General features: G+C 32.7%; 1 protein-coding gene across 1 annotated transcript; it reads left to right on the forward strand.

Moving 5' to 3' along the window:
* The first annotated feature begins 217 nt into the window (after nucleotides 1-217).
* On the forward strand, nucleotides 218-17,980 carry MSBP (membrane steroid binding protein). The gene is made up of 3 exons (XM_085958649.1): nucleotides 218-691; nucleotides 14,169-14,318; nucleotides 17,722-17,980. The coding sequence occupies exons 1-3, from the start codon at nucleotides 370-372 to the stop codon at nucleotides 17,829-17,831; spliced, it is 582 nt and encodes a 193-aa protein (XP_085814775.1). The 5' UTR covers nucleotides 218-369; the 3' UTR covers nucleotides 17,832-17,980.
* The last annotated feature ends 230 nt before the right edge of the window (nucleotides 17,981-18,210 follow it).

An 18,210-nucleotide genomic window follows, 5' to 3' on the forward strand; every position in this document is an offset into this window, starting at 1 on the left:
TTCAAAGAGATTGGAGAATTGATTCGATTATTATTATATAATATTGTAAAATTATACATAATCATTGTTTTATTTATAATTATCAATGTGTGATTAATGTGTTAAAAGTTAAAATATAAATTAATAAGAATACAAAAAAATCTTTATTAGAAATATATTTGTAGTGCTGCCAGTGTGCTTAAAACGGATAAGCTGCGTTGTGGAGCTATTTGGAAACATCATTAAAATTATGATATCAGAGAAAAGTCGTGACGTTATTTCATGACTGGCGACTGCATTGAAATTAATGTATTTTTTTCAGTTCCCGTTTTACTTGTCCCTTGAATAAGTCGAAAACTTTAATCACGTTTACCCGCGGCAGCTATTATAATGGCAGATAACATTGATAGTAAAGAGAGTGCGAGTTCTGAGAGTGAAGGATTTTTCTCGTTGGTGTTTAATGAAATAATACAAAGTCCAGTCAATTTGATTCTTGTCGCTTTAATCATAGTGTTTATTTATAAAATTAGTAAAGGCCGCGATGTTTCACACGAAGAAGAAGTGCTGCCACCGCCTTTGCCCAGACTGCGCAGAGACTTTACAGTAGCTGAATTAAAACAATACGATGGAAACCAACCCGACGGACGGGTCCTGGTTGCGGTGAACGGACATGTCTTTGACGTTACGAAAGGACGAAAATTCTACGGCAAAGGTACTTCACTTTTAATTCATTATTTTATTGCAAATCTATTAAGTAGGTACCTATGTTACGTAGGCCGTATGAGATGAAATCATTTCTTATTTACTAAATCATTTTCGACCGAATCAATCATGATGCTTACCTAGAAAATTATACTTAGTAAACAAGATATATAAACATGATAAAAATTACGAAGATACCGGTTTGGACAATTTTATAATAGGTAGAGTTATTGTGGTTAAGGTGTTTTCAGATTAAAAATTTAACACACCCTATCTACTTATTTGGTAACAGAAGGTCAGTGATGGTGAACCTATGGCACATGAATGTTTCATTTTGAAGAGAAAAAAAATAGCTACAATAATTTAAAAAATATATACAAATAAACGAATATATACTTAATATTGATAAATAATGACGACATAGCCATGCCTATAATATTTACCAATCAATGCGCCAAATCGAAATGACGGATCATATTATTGTAGAAAAATAGTAGGCAAATATCAAGAATATGCAATACGTTTTAAAAAATATATAATTGCATAGGTCGGTCCTTAGCTTTTATGCGTTACATAATATTATCGCACTGACCTCATCAGGCGACGGGGGAAGACGCACCTCGATTTATTATCCTTGAGACCAATTGGGCAATCGAAATGTATGAAAATTTTAGGTGCTTTTTACTGGTTTTCCGTCATCGTAATCTGTCAGTCGCCATTTTGGATTTTAGCTATCTTTTTGTCATCGAATAATAGTACGCAGTCCAAGCCATTATAGTATTTCGGCAAAAATTATAGGACGTGTAGAAAATGAAAGTTTTTTGTTTGTCACATAAACATAACGGAGAATTCGAGAAATTCCGATGCCCTGCTTAATTATAACACCTCTTACGACCGAAAAATGCTAACACCGGCCGCCGTCATTAACTGTCACGTTAGTTTTTTAGAGTAGGTATACAACGCAAAACCACGTCCATATACTAATATCGCGAGATCTTATATTATTTATATTATACACCGTCCCTCGCATCACGTTATTATGATTTGCTGTGATTGAAGTACGAACATTTTACTAACCGAACCGGCGAATTCAATTAATAAAAATTTTCAAAATTGTGGTATTTTTGACGTTCTATACTTTTTTAATAGTACGCGACGAAAATGTAACTTTTCGAATAGTACGCGAACCAAAATGTACTATAATTATAGTTCGGTTGGCAACACTGCGCTCACTGACAGATGACAGCGGCCGGTGGCGGAGAACCAAGAAGAAAGACCCAAATTTTAAATTAACAATTATTGGATCGAAAAGCATCTGCACCGACAGAAAAACGTATTTAACGTAATTGTCTACATGGAATAAACTGTTTTCGGCGTAATTACCAAATATTCAACCAAAAAACCAGATGAAATTTATTGGCAGTCATTGAAATATAAACAGCTGCTTGTTATTTTGCCTCAAACATGATTGTTAAAAATGGAAAACCGTTCAGTGATGAGGAATATAATAATATGAAAGAAGGGTGGGTGGTTAAAATGTTTCCACGATCTCTTTGAAAATATTAAAACAAGGAATAAAAGGTATGCCTTTGGATAGAATCACGATGAAAAACAGAATCTCATGAACTCAATTCTAATTTTTAAACTTTTTTAATAGCATTCTTAAAAAAACTATTTTTCCCATAAAAAAACTGCTCGGCACGTCAGACAGTTGAAAAATAATATTTGGGAAATTTTGACACGCGTAGGTACGTAAAAAGGTTTGCCAACCCTGCAGTAGGTTATATCAGATTTTGATAGGGTTTTTGATCTCAAAAGACCTCAATCACAAAAACAATAAAGTACACTATCTTTAACTTATACCCAGTACTTATAAATCAGTAGTGGTTTCAGGGCAGAACCATATTATACTTTGGTCCCCTTTGTCATAAAAACCAATTTGAACTTTTAGCCTCAACTGCAACACGTCGAATATGTCGATATGGTTATGTTGTCATTCACAAAACACATATATCTTTATGTACAGCCGCACATTGTGTCTGTGCGACATTTGTGGTAGAAAAAAACATCTGTTGCATGTAACAAATTTCACTCGACATGAGGCACAGGTACAATAGCAAAATATTGCATTGGCGCATGTGCAGAAGCTGCTTTTTCAGTCTTTTCGACTAGCCACGTGACATCACTGTCTCGGCATGATCTCGCCTGTGCATGTAGAAGAGAATTGTAACATTGCCGGCAATTTTGATTTATGACCATATAGCCCAGTCGTTTAGATTTTTGTATGACCGGACTTACAGGACTAATGACAACTGAAGTTTGTAGGCTATTATTATATTATTGATGTCGTTTCTAGTCATACCATATTTTTTCAACATTATCTATATTCCCCTACAACATTCGCTTCTCTATGCTCCTGTCAAAGTTCTAGTTGATTCTTATGTTGCCCATCACAAGGGTCCAAAGAAGAGGACATCTATAGATGTGAACCGTATGTGGTTTTGCACCGTGTGAATACTTGTGTCCAAAAATTTGTACGTATGCAGTTCGCCGTATCACACTTCACCGTGAAATGTTGTATCGGAAATATATTATGATTGTATATTAAAAACCGTCCAACCTCTTTGGGTCATATTCTTTCGTTTTTTTTCTTTCAACCATGTCCGATCCTAATAGGATCATATGGGCCTCCACAGAGTGGAAGTTTGTATTAACAGATTTTTATTTTTACGAGAAATGGATGTCAGCCACTTGCTCAACCTATTAGGTCCATACTCTGACTAATGCACAAATTGAAAAACAATATGTGTACTCGCCAGACCTATGATTCGAACCTGGGACCCTCGACACGAGAGGCCAGCGCTTAAGCGACGCGGCCATCGTGGGTGTATATAGTACATATAGGTCATATAGTACTGAGATAAAATTCATGTCTAAATTAAACACGGTTCTTGTCGGTTTACAGAAAGCCAGCGGCAAACAAAATTAAAAAATAGCTGATATATTGGACTATTTCGAGGGCTTAGTGTCAAACAACACTATCTACAAAAGTGCAACTTTACAGGAGAGCCAAAAATCGTTATTTTAGATTCTTGTAACTCAACAAGGGAAATGTTTATTTAAAACCTAATGTTAATATTTTATAATTTATTGTGTATTTCACATTTATCTTGCTTATGATGATGTTAAAATTTATAGGGATAGTTTTAAAAAAATATGAAAACAAGGGTAACTTATGTAGTTAGCGTTAAACTTTACTGACGATTTAATAAGAAATTAAAAAAGATTGACATAACGTTGTTTGACTACCATGTAGCCGTAAATGTAAAATAACGTTATCTCAAAAAAAAAAAACACTTTTTTGTAGATAACGTTGTCTGACTTTAAGCACTCGATTTGTTAAGTTAGATTAGGTTAAGGTAGGTTAGGTTAGGTTTTCATTCTTGAATTCATGAATTTTGCCAAAATCGGCTATGAAAATCGAATTGATGTTCATATTGAATCTAATAAAATTGGAGACCGTATAGTATAAGGCAGGGGGGGGGCAAACTTTTTGGATGGAGGGCCAAATTCCAGAATTTAAAATGAGCGGCGGGCCACAAGTAAAATAACATTTTTAGATATACACTATTTATTATGACGAAAAATAAACATTACAAAAAAATAATGAGAAGAATGAAACTGTTGTACATTTTTGAACATTTTTTTTAAATTCAGGTGTTAATTTTGTAGTTGATATTCTCAAAACTGCTTGTAAATGGGCATCGCAGATATTTGATCGTTAAAAATTTTTATTGAGGCTCATGATCGAAAGTGTTTGAAAACAAATATTTATTGACCATTATTCTCATGGTTTGGATTAGGCAGGGTTTAACTGAATTTTAAAAACTAACAAACACTATCAACACATTGTGGTCTCAATTCAATGAAAACAAATACGTTTGACCGCCAAAATTTAGTGTGCACTATTTATGTCAGATCTTAACAGCCTACCTGCGCCCTCCGCCACTTATGTACGCATATACGAGAGACCAGCAGACAGTATTAAGGATATCTTAGTATTATTCAAACAATTCACATCTATTGTATGCATGTCTCAACTAATGTAGTAAATTAATACTATCGACTGAGAAAATGAAATGCTAGGTCGCAAAAAATTACTCATATGGAACGTTACAAAACTTATACCAATTAGAACTTATATAGTGTTGCAATACTTGAAATTATTGTCCAAATACTAGGGACAGTTGTGTCTGCGATGTGTGCATTTATTCAATTAACCTCTAATAAAGCAACCGTTAATTTATTTAAAGTTTATATTATTAACTATTGATCTAAGTTCAATTATTCAATTTATATTGTTCAGTTACCCTTGTATGACATTTTAAAAATATTTCAATCAATAATTTATGGAAAATTGGAATTTAAAAAAAAAACTGTTTTGTAGAAGATTTTGATTTTGATTGGTAGAAGTGACTTTTTCATTTAAATGTAATAACTACTTTTATTTTCAATCTTCCCATTAACAATATAATAAAACCAAAGTCACTCTTTAATTTTACTTAATACAATTACCTTGGTACAGTTCACGTATTGTAATTTGTATTCCATCCAATCAACCAATTATTAATTTATTCAATAGCTATATAATAATATATTGTGACAACTTACTATGAAAATGCTTTTGTGATGTTTCCTCATTGGCTCTATAACATCTTCAATGTTGTTATTTAAAAAATAATGTTAAATCTCAGTGACCCAAGGATAATTTTAAATAAGGAAATAAAAAAATTATTATGATGTTTTTTTTTTAATTGGCATTGTTTGCTATGAGTTGAAAAATACTCCTGTTTTTAAATCAATTGCAGACAATATTTTGTACTTAAGGGGGAGATGCATGCCAGCAGAGAACCTAGCGGAAATATACGAAGCTTGCAATTTGAGATTTTTTTTGATAATTTACAATTTCAACTGTATTAATTAATAAATATGTATCTGAAAACATTAAAAAGATTTTTTATTAATTTAAAGATAAACTTTTAATTATTTAATTTAAAGATAATTTTTTTACGATTGTAAGTTTATCTTTAAATTTAAAAAAAAATAAAAAATCTTTTTAATGTTTTCAGATACATATTTATTAATTAATACAGTTGAAATTGTATATTATCAAAAAAAAATCTCAAATTGCAAGCTTCGTATTTTTCCGCTAGGTTCTCTGCTGGCGTGCCTCTCCCCCTTAAATAAATACAATTATGGCTCTAAAATGTAATGATCTACAATATCACGGACATATACTTACAAAATTAAGTTATTTTAACTAAAGGCCCTGCTTAAATTAGTCTAAAAATCTAATAAGACTAATAAAAGCTATTCCCATGCATGTATGGATAAATAAAATTACCTGAGGGAATAAATGAGTAATAATAAGATGGTATGATATTCTTGTAAATGGCATTAAATATAATGAGTCCTTTTTAAAACATCTGATGTCGATCCCACTCTTTCATTTCGACCCTGACATTTAGTTGATTTAAATTCGAGCCCGCTTCAAACTCCGTGAACTTTTGAATAATGATCATAGAGCACATCCGATATGCGGATTAATCCAGTTTTTGAAAAATATAAATCTTACATTTAAATATTGTTGAACACAAAACTAATATCCTCAGGCAAATTGCATTTATGCATTGAAAGTTTTCTGCTTATAGCGCCTGTTCACGTGCATGGATTTATTTACTTGCACCAATAGTGTGTATTTTAAACTATCACAATAATAACTATTTACACGTAAAATTGCTGACTGTCTCTCCGTCTCATTCTACGAGCGTAAGCGATACGCGATGTTGTCATTTTATGGTACTATTTGAAAGGTCGTGAAAATTGGTTAACCTCAAAATGAGTCTCTGCGTGGTGTAGTCCATTTTTTTACCGCCAGTATCGTTCTACTGCACGAACAGTCGAACATATCGAACAGTCCAATTGTCGCGTAAAAATTCAGAAGATTCTAAACTTTTTTTATTCATGCATGCAATCTTGCAATTTGCACAATAATAGGTGTTTACATGTGCATTTTTTTGTGGTGGCCGTGATAATACGTACTGTCAGCAGTAAATCCATGCATGTGTAAACGGGGTATTATATCGTATTGGACCTTCAACCAAAAATACCTGGATATGCTACTATATTCTTAACATTTGAAACCGAAAAGAATATCTCCTACCAAAACATTCATACCTTCAAGGCGAATTATTAATACTTTATTATTATTATAAAATGATAATAATTAGATACCTATTGGTTTTATGGCCGCCAAACTAATAAATTATATAAACCAAAGATATAGGACATTTTTTCCCCTTTATTCTATTAATTACTACTAATTAGTACGTTAATTACACCACTTAACTAATTGCAGCACAGAAAGGATTAAGCATAGAATATATGAAAATCAAGCTGAAATAAGGGTTACTATTTTAGGTACAAGTCGGTTTACAGGAAGCCAGGTGGGAACAGCGCCATTTTTCATAGCCGATTTTGGCAAAATTCATGAATGTAAACCTAACCTAACAAATAATCCAATATATCGGCTAATTTCAAAATTTGTTTGCCACTGACTTCCTGTTAACTGACAAAATCCCTATTTTATTTTTGGGGTCACAATTTATTTATAGTAATCTTGCATTAGCAGGTCAGGTAGGTGCTAGGTTACGCAAAAGGGAAAAAAAATATTAAGGTTTTAAGTCACCAATGTATATTATTGTATGTGTTTTAAAGTGGTTAAACTGTCTGCTTGTATGGGAACAGTATTAATAATTAATTACTATAGTCCGTTTGTGATTCCATCTCCTGCCGGACACTGTATCGTATATGAGCAAACATCGCATTCAAATGTTTTTTCACCAATAATGTCATTGGAGGTGTTTTCAAGAGGCGAGACATTCTGATAAAAATAAGTGTCATTCAAATAAAATTTTGAAATATCAGTCTTTACTCAATTTATGGGGGAGCGGAGCGCTAATGAAACATGTTCTCTGGAGGCCAGTAAAGTTTGGGAATATCCTATTTTGATGAACAATCACATCAATTTTAAAACATTGTACAGAAGTAAGTAATATGGGGAACTTCTACAGCAGTACAAAAGGTTTGCATGAATCTTTCTTTCTATAGTCTAAAAATCTTTTTTATTATAAACGGATGAATGTAGGTACCCAAAAATATAGGTAGGTAAATAAAAAATCGGTATGTGTACTTATGTACGTGCTTTAGAAGTTATACTTCTTTGGCGTAACAAAACTAAAACAAAACTTGTGATAACCTAGATTCCTCGACTAGCTCTTAATTATCTTGTTAAATTACACACTCAAGAAAAAGGGGAGCTTATTGGAGCGCCGTTGGTTTATCTCTATACACTATAACTTATATTACTAAATTATATAATTATTTCTCGTTGTTTTTATTTTTAAAGTAACAACTGTCACTCTGATGTTTAATCGTTTGTTTACATAAGGAATTGCAAATGGCCGACAATAATAAATTCGAAATAAAATAAATAACGAAACAATTTTACTATCAAACTTGCGTTTGTATACAGCTGACTGATTCGCAGCTAACTTCATACTGACGCGCTTTTTTGTAACGGTGTGCGCGCGCAACTCTCATTTTCACTCTCTACCAAACGCCCCAAAAGAAGTAAGTATAACTTCAAAAACTATCATTATTAATGGTCCATCTCCTTCGTATTTTGACACGTCATTAAGGTCATCAAATCTCTTGATTTTATTAATCCCAACATTTAGGCAAATACCTACTGGTCCATCTGTCTTTGCCACACTATAGCGTTTTATAAGCTTCTGCAATTTAATTGTTAGTATAGAAATAAATAAATACTGTTATCCGCCTTATCATCTTTAAACTCTCTAAAGTCACCTCCAAATGCACTATTAATAATTAAATACTTAACTATAAAAAAACAATAATAAACACAATGAGAAATCATTAATATTTTTTTATATAAAAATATGTTTTTACTTAATTACTTAGATAAAAATTTAATTAAATGGAGTATATAATAGGCTTATACTTACACAGAATGTAGATTGTGTTGACAGCCTATTTTTACGAGGAATGATTGTTTGCTATTCGCCCAACCCATTGGATCCATTGTGATGAATAGGCTTAGGATTTTTAGGTGCTAAAAAATGAATAATAGGTACCTAAAGTATGTAGATATAATTTGAAAATATGTTATTAAAATTTCATAATTATGTGGTAAAAAACAAAAATAGGTGCTAAAAATTTAAGTAAGTATTACAAATAAATCATATATATTTTTAAAAATTTTAATATTTATTTAAAAAAATTGACTTTTTTTCAAATTAATGACACTCGCCACTCACCGCTACTATCTGACCATTTTACGTGGGTACTATTATTTTATTAAAAAGAAAACTATATTTTCATGAAAATAGTGAGAAGGCATATAATTATTATCTTCAATTTTATTATTAGTATAGATTTATGAAGAAGAAGAATAAATAGAAACTACGTTAGAATTACAAAATCTTTACGATGGTTGGTTGTCACCCATCATTTGCTGAATCCAAACACATTGATTGTTGTGAATTTGGTATCCCATATCCCTTAATATCCCATGCAACTTTTTTGTTTTAAAAAATGCATACAAAAAGAATTATGATTTTCTAATATTATAGTAAGTAGGTATATAATTAAGTACTATTTTGAATGAGTTTGAAAAATTAAATAAAAATTCCATATTTAAGTATAGGTGCAAAGTTGATTGATAAAGCTCTTTAAAAATTAAATAATATAAAAGAATATCTTGTGTATGTATGTAGTACTGCTGATTTTATTATTTTAATGTGCAGTTTATAATAAACATATTTTTTTATAGGTAACAATCATGAAACCTGTTTGCTGGTTGTTTACATTTTTTGCTGCTCTGCCTATAGATAGCTGTGCTATTAAAAAAAGACTCTGCTTAAGCCCACATAGCTGATAAAAATAATCATTCCCACTCAATGTGTTATGGATCACTTTCATTCATTTATAATTTATAAAATTCCTCAGATAATATTCAAATCGCAGCAGACACCTAAATAAACTTTTTTGACAATCATTTAAAATATATCTTTATACAATATGATAACGTTTACTATAATGTATACATGGTCTTTATTATGATGTATCATTATTAATCATAAACTCTTGCAAAACTCATTATGTCTAACGCAACCAGTTTTGTTGAAACGCAAAGGTTAGTTATTCATTCACAGTAATAATTACATTGGTCTTTATAATTACATTCATTAAATAATTACAAAGAACAAGTTACTTATATAATTAAAATCGTGTCCGGAAACTTCTACGTATGCAGTTCGCCGTATCACACTTCACCATGAAATGTTGTATCGGAAATAAATGGCCGTATATTAAAAACTGTTCAACCTCTTTGGGTCGTATAGTACTGACATAAAATTCATGTTTAATTAAAACACGGCTCTTGTCAGTTTACACTTTACAGGAAGCCAGCAGCAAACAAATTTTGAGAATAGTCGATATACTGGATTATTTGTTACGTTAGGTTAGGTTTTGTTTTCATTCTTGAATATTATGAAAATTGAATTAATGTTCATATTGAATCTAATAAAATTGGAGACCGTATTTACATGTAACCAATTAAAATAATACCTGGCCTTTACACCTGTTCTCTTCTTTTTTTACTTCTCAATTCATTATAAGATAATTTGCATTATACTACATCGAGGGTTAAGAAATGACACCTCGTAAGCGACAAAATAACAACTTTACAGGAGAGGGATTATAGTGAATGTATGTATGTAGTGTGAGGATTAGTATGTACTTGCATCTGACAGGTTGCTGGCGGCAAACAAAATGATGTATTTACGAGTTATCATTAGTTTTATAGTAGATACGAGATATTGTTTCAAACATTTTTAGGAGCTAAATATTTTTTTTTTAATTCTCTGCTTTCGTCAATAGCTGACGATACTACTAATATATTCAATAATGCAAAAAACATATTTTTAACAAAATGTCACTTACGAGGTGTCGTTTCTTAACCCTCAACATGTTACTTAGCTCTAACTTTGGAAGAGGAGGGGTTTGCAACTTTATGTCAGACTACATGAGAGAATGTATTTTTGTCTTCCCAGGACTCTGTATGCCTAATGTTTGTGGGTCCATATTGTAGTCAAGTACTTACCGTCAAAGAATTAATACATTTTTATGACCTGACTTGGCACACAGATACACTTATTCTTCCAGTTGGAGCCTTTTAAGAGTTTCAATTTTTGTATGAAATTTAGAAACCCTTTCTCAGCTTCAATTTCTTTTGTTTAGGCTCCATATCTATGCAAGATTTTCTTGAACATCATTGCTGTAACCCCAATCGTATATTTTATTTTCTTTACAATTCTACTGTATTTTCTAATGCAGTGATTCCTTAGCGATCCAGCGCAGCTATTCTTAACAGTTAGCATTTTAGGACATTTCCGTTATTTTCATTAGTCCCAATTAACACGGAAGGCATTCCATAGGCAAAGCGGTTATCTACAATAATTGGTAAATTCATAATACAGTGAAAATTTTGGTTGGTAGACATGCCGGTCAAATTTAGGTATGTTTGTGCTGGTGGATAACCCGAAAATTTTGTATTGAAACGTCAAACATATCACCATAACCTACAATTTTATTAGTCATGTCATTACGATTGCAGTATGTAGTAAAACAAATATTATGTTACTACTGGCTGCTACTAGCCACTAGATATTTGACAGCTCGCAGGGAACTATTAATTAGGGCGTAATTATTTTTAACTTCACAAAACTTTGTATGTTGTGGTTTTTGAATGTGCACATTATTCAGAGCTTGAACCGTTACGGAGAAATGGTTAACAATCATTCCTTGTATAATAATAATATGTTCTGCTTGGAATCGTAAATGGCATTTTTTTTTTGTCTTATTCCTATCGCGAGTGGAGAACTACACGGTTCTAAGTGTTTGTCCTTGGAGAAACAAAAGTAACAATGAGGCAGCTTAGAATACTACTTAATTGTTGGGTTTGTTTTTTCAATGACGAACACTTAGAACTTTGTAGTATTAGGCTCGCGCTATGGCATCATTGTCTATCATTAATTGAACAAGTAAATGAATGATAGAACTCTGGCTTGCCTGAAAACACTATGTAATGTTAATTTTACAACTCGTAAATAAAGATAAGATGTCTAATATAAGTGTAGATAAGATTAATATTCTGAAATGCAGCGTCTTTTCTGATTTTAACTGCTCTGGGTGTCTGGCCACATTTATATTGCGTGAATCGGTATAAGTTTTATGCCAAATTTGTCGATTACATCAGTTCGTCAAATATAAAATCGTATGATATGCATTTGCAGATCAATCACCATTTATGTGTTATCAACAAAGATGCTAAAGAAAACCTTCTACATATAAATGGAGCCCAAATATAATATGACTGTGAATCTGTAAAAAAGATTACTGAGACTAATAATTAAATTAGCTGTAAGTAATTTTGCATTTTCGTAGCCTTCACATTATTATGCATGTTTGGTTCCTGTACAAGTCAAATCTGTTTCATAGATACGAGTGAGTCATTTATTTAATGATTCACAGGCCGTCAGCCAGTTTTCTATAATGTTGACTTGGTGAGAACATATTATAATATTCTTTTGCATACAAAATTCACAGTCAAATTACTTATTAAGTACAAGTAAGCACTTTTTCACCTCAGTAACATTATATCAAAATGTTTTTCTCACCAAAAGCCTGGGGTACTTGTGCTTTTATTTTAACTGTGTTGGGTTAAATAAAAAGGCTAGAACAATTGAAAAAATGTCTCATTCGATCTTGTCACTTCGTAAAGTCACTCCACATTGAGAACTACCATGCCATATTACCCCGTTATTATCTTTTATCATTGTATCACTGTTAAACTCGCAAATCTTCATCATCGTCAGACTTCAGTTCATCTCCTCCTCGTCATGTCATCAACAACGTCACTAAACGAGTGATAATAGTGTGAAGTTTGCTACCATTGAAATGACTTGCGGCTAGTTAAAACATTACTGGTAGTTATTTTTTCATCTTCACTTTCATACATTCTCTCTTGTTTAGGAGGGTTTCTTGAACGTTTGTACTATTATCTTGAGATATATAAGTACTTATAGCGCCTGTACATGTGCATGGATTTACTTGCACCAATAGCATAATAACTATTTACATGTAAAAGTGCTGACTGTCTCGCCAATCCCATTCTTCAAGAGTAAACGAGACCGGATGTTATCATTGCATGGTACTATTTGACGGATTGTGAAAATCGGTTAACCGAAAAATGTGTCTCTGCGCGGTGTAGTTCACCAATATCGTTCTACTGCATAAGTGCAGATATTGCACAGTCCAATTGTCACGTGAAAACTCAGAACTGAACTTTTGATCTATGCATGCAATCTTTCAATTTGCACGATAATACATGTTTACACATGCATTTTTTTGTTATGGCCGCGATAATACATACTGTCAGCAGTAAATCCATGCACCTTTAAACTGTGTATTATATTATGTAGTCATTGCTTATTACTTGACATTTACAATGCAACTGAATATTGCCATGATGAGATTTCAGGACAACAAATTTAATCCAGTTATATGCACTTTACAAATACCGCTTGTACACGTGCTTGGATTTCCTGCCACCAATAGTTTGTAAATTCAACTATCACAATAATAACAGTTTACACTTAAAAGTGCTGACTGCCTCGCCAATTTCATTCTTCAAGCGTAATTGAGATGCATTGTTGTCATTTTATGGTGCTATTTGACTGGTTGTGAAAATTGGTAAACGTCAAAAATGCTCTGCGTGGTGTAGTTGGTTTTTTTCCCGGCAGGTTCGCTACTATCGTTCTACTGCGCAGGCGCAGATATATCACAAGTTTCAACTGTCATGTGAAAATTCAGAAGCTGCTGACCTTTTTTTATCCGTGCATGCAATCTTGTAACTTGCACGATAATACATACTCTCAGCTGTAAATCCATGCACGTGTAAATGGGTTATAAGTTAAAAAATTTATTTCCCAACAATGTCAAAATCAAAGTTATCTAGCTGCACTGGCAACATAGAATAAAACATAATTGTTATAGAAGTAGGATGGAATACCACTGCATATTAAGTACTTAAAACAACAATGAATCTAATTAAACTAGTTTGCCGTCTACATGTGCATAAGGTAGGTACTGAAATTTGACGAAGCAACCTAGGGCAATAGTTTTCTAACTTGTTCCTTGAGGTTGCGGTGCTTACATTGATTAACACTGCCTAGGACTTGTGGGGAGGTGTACAACAGTGGTCGGATGCGGATAAACATTTGATTTCTATACTGATCCTGTTCCAGATAGTTACTCACCTGCAATTTTTTTATATTTTTCAGGCGGACCTTACGCTGCGTTTGGCGGTTGCGATGCGTCCCGAGGGCTGGCAACGTTTTCCGTCACTTCCTCCGAGGTGGAGTACGATGATCTCAGCGACTTGACACCCATGGAGATGGAGGCCGTGCTAGAGTGGGAAATGCAGTTCAAAGGTACGCTTTACACCCGTACACTTTAATGCTGTTATGCTTAACACAATCTGATTAATTTAACCTAGGGAAGGCGACGTTATGAAAGTATGGCATAATTCACTATGTCAGTATAACCTCCTAGTACTATTTACACGACCTTTTGATTTTCTTACGGATTTTATTATAATATTAAGAGTGTAATGCAATTTTTGCAATATTTTTTCGCATCTAAATGTTAAATTTTGCATTACGAAGTTTATGCGAAAAATATTTAAATACAATATTTTTATGGATATGTTTTTGTTATAATTTACTTTTTGAATTTTATTTCATCGGTTTTATAATTTTAATATTTTATTTTGTCTGTGGCCCTTCAAAATATGTTTTTTGGCCCGTGGCCCCGTTTGAGAATCCCTGCGCTAAACAATGGACGTGCAGTGAAAAAAATGTTCTCACGCATGGTATGTGTAATAAACATTTACCGCCTGTTTTCAATTAAATTTTATTCTACTCTAAGGACCTCCACGCTGACTTTTATTTTATCTTTCTATGTGGATTTAACAAAGTGTTTATATTATTACTTATTTTGCAGATAGCATTTGATTTTAACTGTGTTCTTGAAATTATGTAGAGAATATTGTGGCCCTATCACTTATTCTAGTAACAGTAAATTAGAAATAGAGATAATACAAAACACTCTAGAAAAGCCTCTGATTAGTGGCCTTTAACCTACATGTAAAAAATATTAATATAGTAAATTAGCATGCATGTTTTGAATGGCAATATGTCAACATTTACACAAAAAGAGCTAGTTTTTTATTGTTTAATTTATTCTTCTTCAAACTTTGGATTGTCTAACCTCTTCTATTAATCTTTCATCATTCAAATACAAATATAAGAGGTGCGTTCATTATATTATTATCAACCTCAGCATGAAAGGGGCGACAGATCAAAACACACTATAATGCACAACACGCAATAATGTTAAATATTTTTACCGTTCTAAAAACTATTTCCCTGACTGAACTTGCAATTGCAGTACTATAAGGATATTTTTGAAAACAACGAACAGGATATATTCTGGTAGAGCCAGGACAAAACTCTATGGTGGATGGTTTACCTGCTAAAACCCACATTATTAGATGGCAAGTTGTACCTTTGTCGACAATGCATATTATGCACTGGCGTGTTGTTATAAAGGACTGGCACGTTTGATATGAATTTTCCAGGACCTGTCTCCTTGATAAGAATCCTGCAAAGCAGTTATTCTGTTGGTGTAACTCTTTAATATTTTGATTGTCCATTTGACATGACTTACAGGAGCAAAAGTCTGACCTTATCCCAAAAAACAGTTGGCATTAAAGGTAATGGGCTGATAGATTCGTCCGTCTTGAACTTTTTAGGGCTAAGGAAAATCTTGAACTACCTCTGCACATACTCCATTTATGACTAAGGATATCTATAATATACTATGACGACTCATTTATATTCACTAAACAATGAAAAAATATCCCAAGTTTGCCTTGTATCTCGAAATGGTTTCAGCATTCATGGGACACACGACTAGACACATCTCACACTAACCGTGGACATGCCTAATTTTTCACTAATTATTTTCCAAAATGTATCTTTTAAAATGCCCATTTCTTCAGCCATTCGAGAAATTATCAGTCGTCTGTCAGCTAAAATTAAACTTTCATCTTTATCGCACATTGCTTTGGATATTTCTTCCTCAGGTCACACATGTCAGTGTGAGTGTCGTCTTTTATGAACTTTCCATCCTTTTTATACTGCTTGCTCCTTTCCATCCTTGTCTCCATAATTCGATGGGCCAGACTCCCCATAAACTACCACCATGCGTTTATTGGTCTCTTTCGGCTTCTTCCCGGATTCCTTGGTAAAGCAGTTAATCACTGAATAGTTTTATAAGTGAACCGATTCTTAGTAGCTCACATTATTAGTGTGCTTAGAATGCTGGCCTCAAAATGAATAGCCTTGATTCACACTTTTATCATGTTGGTCTCGGTTTCAAATCCCGGGTCTGGAAAATTCACATGTTGTTTTTCAATGTTTGTTTGGACCTAATGGTTTGAGCAAGAGATTAACATCCATTCCTTGTAAAAAGGGTATCTGTCAAGGCACCTCTTTGTGAGGTGGCCATGATCCACATCCACAGATTGTAGTGTAATATTATGTTCAATATCGTCACTAATTTTCTACAAACACGTATCTCAATTTTTGTCAGTTTTGAGTTGTTTGATGTAATGAATTCAGAATTTGAATACGCACATATTCCACTAACACGTATTTCAAAACATACTTTATATTCTTTATAACATAATAGATGTAAGCAATGGAAAAACATCGTATCACAATAAGAGACTTTTATAAATATTATAAACTCATATCTTGAGTTACCTGTTTGTAAGTACACAGAATACTGAACTCCGACAGATGATTATACTGGAGTTCTTTCTCGCAAGTCAAGATACGTGTTGTGTTTACTGCAGTAATATTGTGGAATGATTCACAGTAAAGTTGCAACGCATTTTTGTATATTTGACAATATGACTGATCGGCCGAAAGTGTAGTGCGATAGATTGAAGAAACATAATAGTTTTTCCATGAAAATGGATACTAAATGGATATTTCATGGAAGAAAATTTATTTCTAAATATAAAATTGAGAGAATATAGTTGTTATTTGCCTCTCCTGAAAAGTTGTGTTGTTTTAGATACGTGTTTGTAGAAAATTACAGACAAAATGTCATGTTTTATTTAAATGTCATGTTTTATTTTAATTAATATTACATTATATATTACTTTATTAATGTATTGCAGAAATATGAGAACACAGAACAGATAATGAATAGAATACCGATAGGCTATATTCAATACGCCGAATGTTAAAGCAGGCTTTTGAATGTGTGAGTGTCCTACGAAAATGAAGCACGTATTATGCACGTGCAATAGTGTGTGTAATACACCAACATTAAATGAGCTTAAATGCATAAACTGAGAGCAGTTTTCAGTATTCGACGTAAAAAGTATTCTTGACACGAGTGTAAGTTCAACACGGATTCTTCCTTACTCGAGTCGGTTGCCTGCTATCGCCTTACCCGTTGTGTATTTCAGTTCCCATTATTCCCTGTATGAGAATTTTCATGTCTAAAACTTTAATCTAATACAGTTGACTTATGACATAAAATATGCACTTGTAACCGAAAGAAATAATCAAATAGTGAAAGAGTTAGCTTGTGATCTAATATTTTGTATGGATCTCAACTTACGACCAAAGTATAGGAACGTAACAAGGTCGTTGAGGAATAACTGTACATAAATGAGCCTCAACGAGATTCCTAATAGGTTTTGTTTCATTTACTATCCTACTCTCACTAATAATTCTGTTTTTATGTAAATTCCAGAGAAATACATTTTGGTTGGGAGACTATTGAAGCCTGGCGAGCAGCCCGCCAACTATTCCGACGAAGAGACAGAATCCGACACTCCCACCGGAAACAAAAAGAAGGACTAAACATCCGCGCATCACCCCCGCAGTTACAATAACATACATGTTTTATTGTTTCATTTCACAATGTCGTCGCCGGTCATTATTTGCAAGAAGATATGCATACAATAATACTCGAAAATGGTTTTTAAGGTTTTCTTTTTTCAATTTTATACAAAAAACGCAAGAAAATAATCATAATAATAATATGTTAATTATTTAAATTATGTTTAATTTACATCCGATCATTAAATATTTTAACATACAAAAGATGAGAGCGCACCGTCTGAAATAATTTGTATGCTTAATAGACTTAACGAGCTACGTGCGATAGCTTTTTCTCGGTGTAAATTATTTACGGTTATGGATAATTTAGTTACTTATAAGTTACCCTCTAATATTGAAG

This window comes from Rhyacophila brunnea, unplaced genomic scaffold, assembly GCF_057557595.1.
Source record: "Rhyacophila brunnea isolate RB1 unplaced genomic scaffold, BYU_Rbru_1.0 scaffold_8, whole genome shotgun sequence".
NCBI classification, from domain to species: domain Eukaryota; kingdom Metazoa; phylum Arthropoda; class Insecta; order Trichoptera; family Rhyacophilidae; genus Rhyacophila; species Rhyacophila brunnea.

What these genes read in the sequence shown, in the direction of transcription:
- MSBP (XM_085958649.1), top strand. Translation starts at nt 370, where the DNA reads ATGGCAGATAACATTGATAGTAAAGAGAGTGCGAGTTCTGAGAGTGAA. An exon ending in ACGAAAATTCTACGGCAAAG is followed by an intron (nt 692 to 14,168) that starts GTACTTCACTTT and finishes TATATTTTTCAG; the next exon opens with GCGGACCTTACGCTGCGTTT. An exon ending in GTGGGAAATGCAGTTCAAAG is followed by an intron (nt 14,319 to 17,721) that starts GTACGCTTTACA and finishes TGTAAATTCCAG; the next exon opens with AGAAATACATTTTGGTTGGG.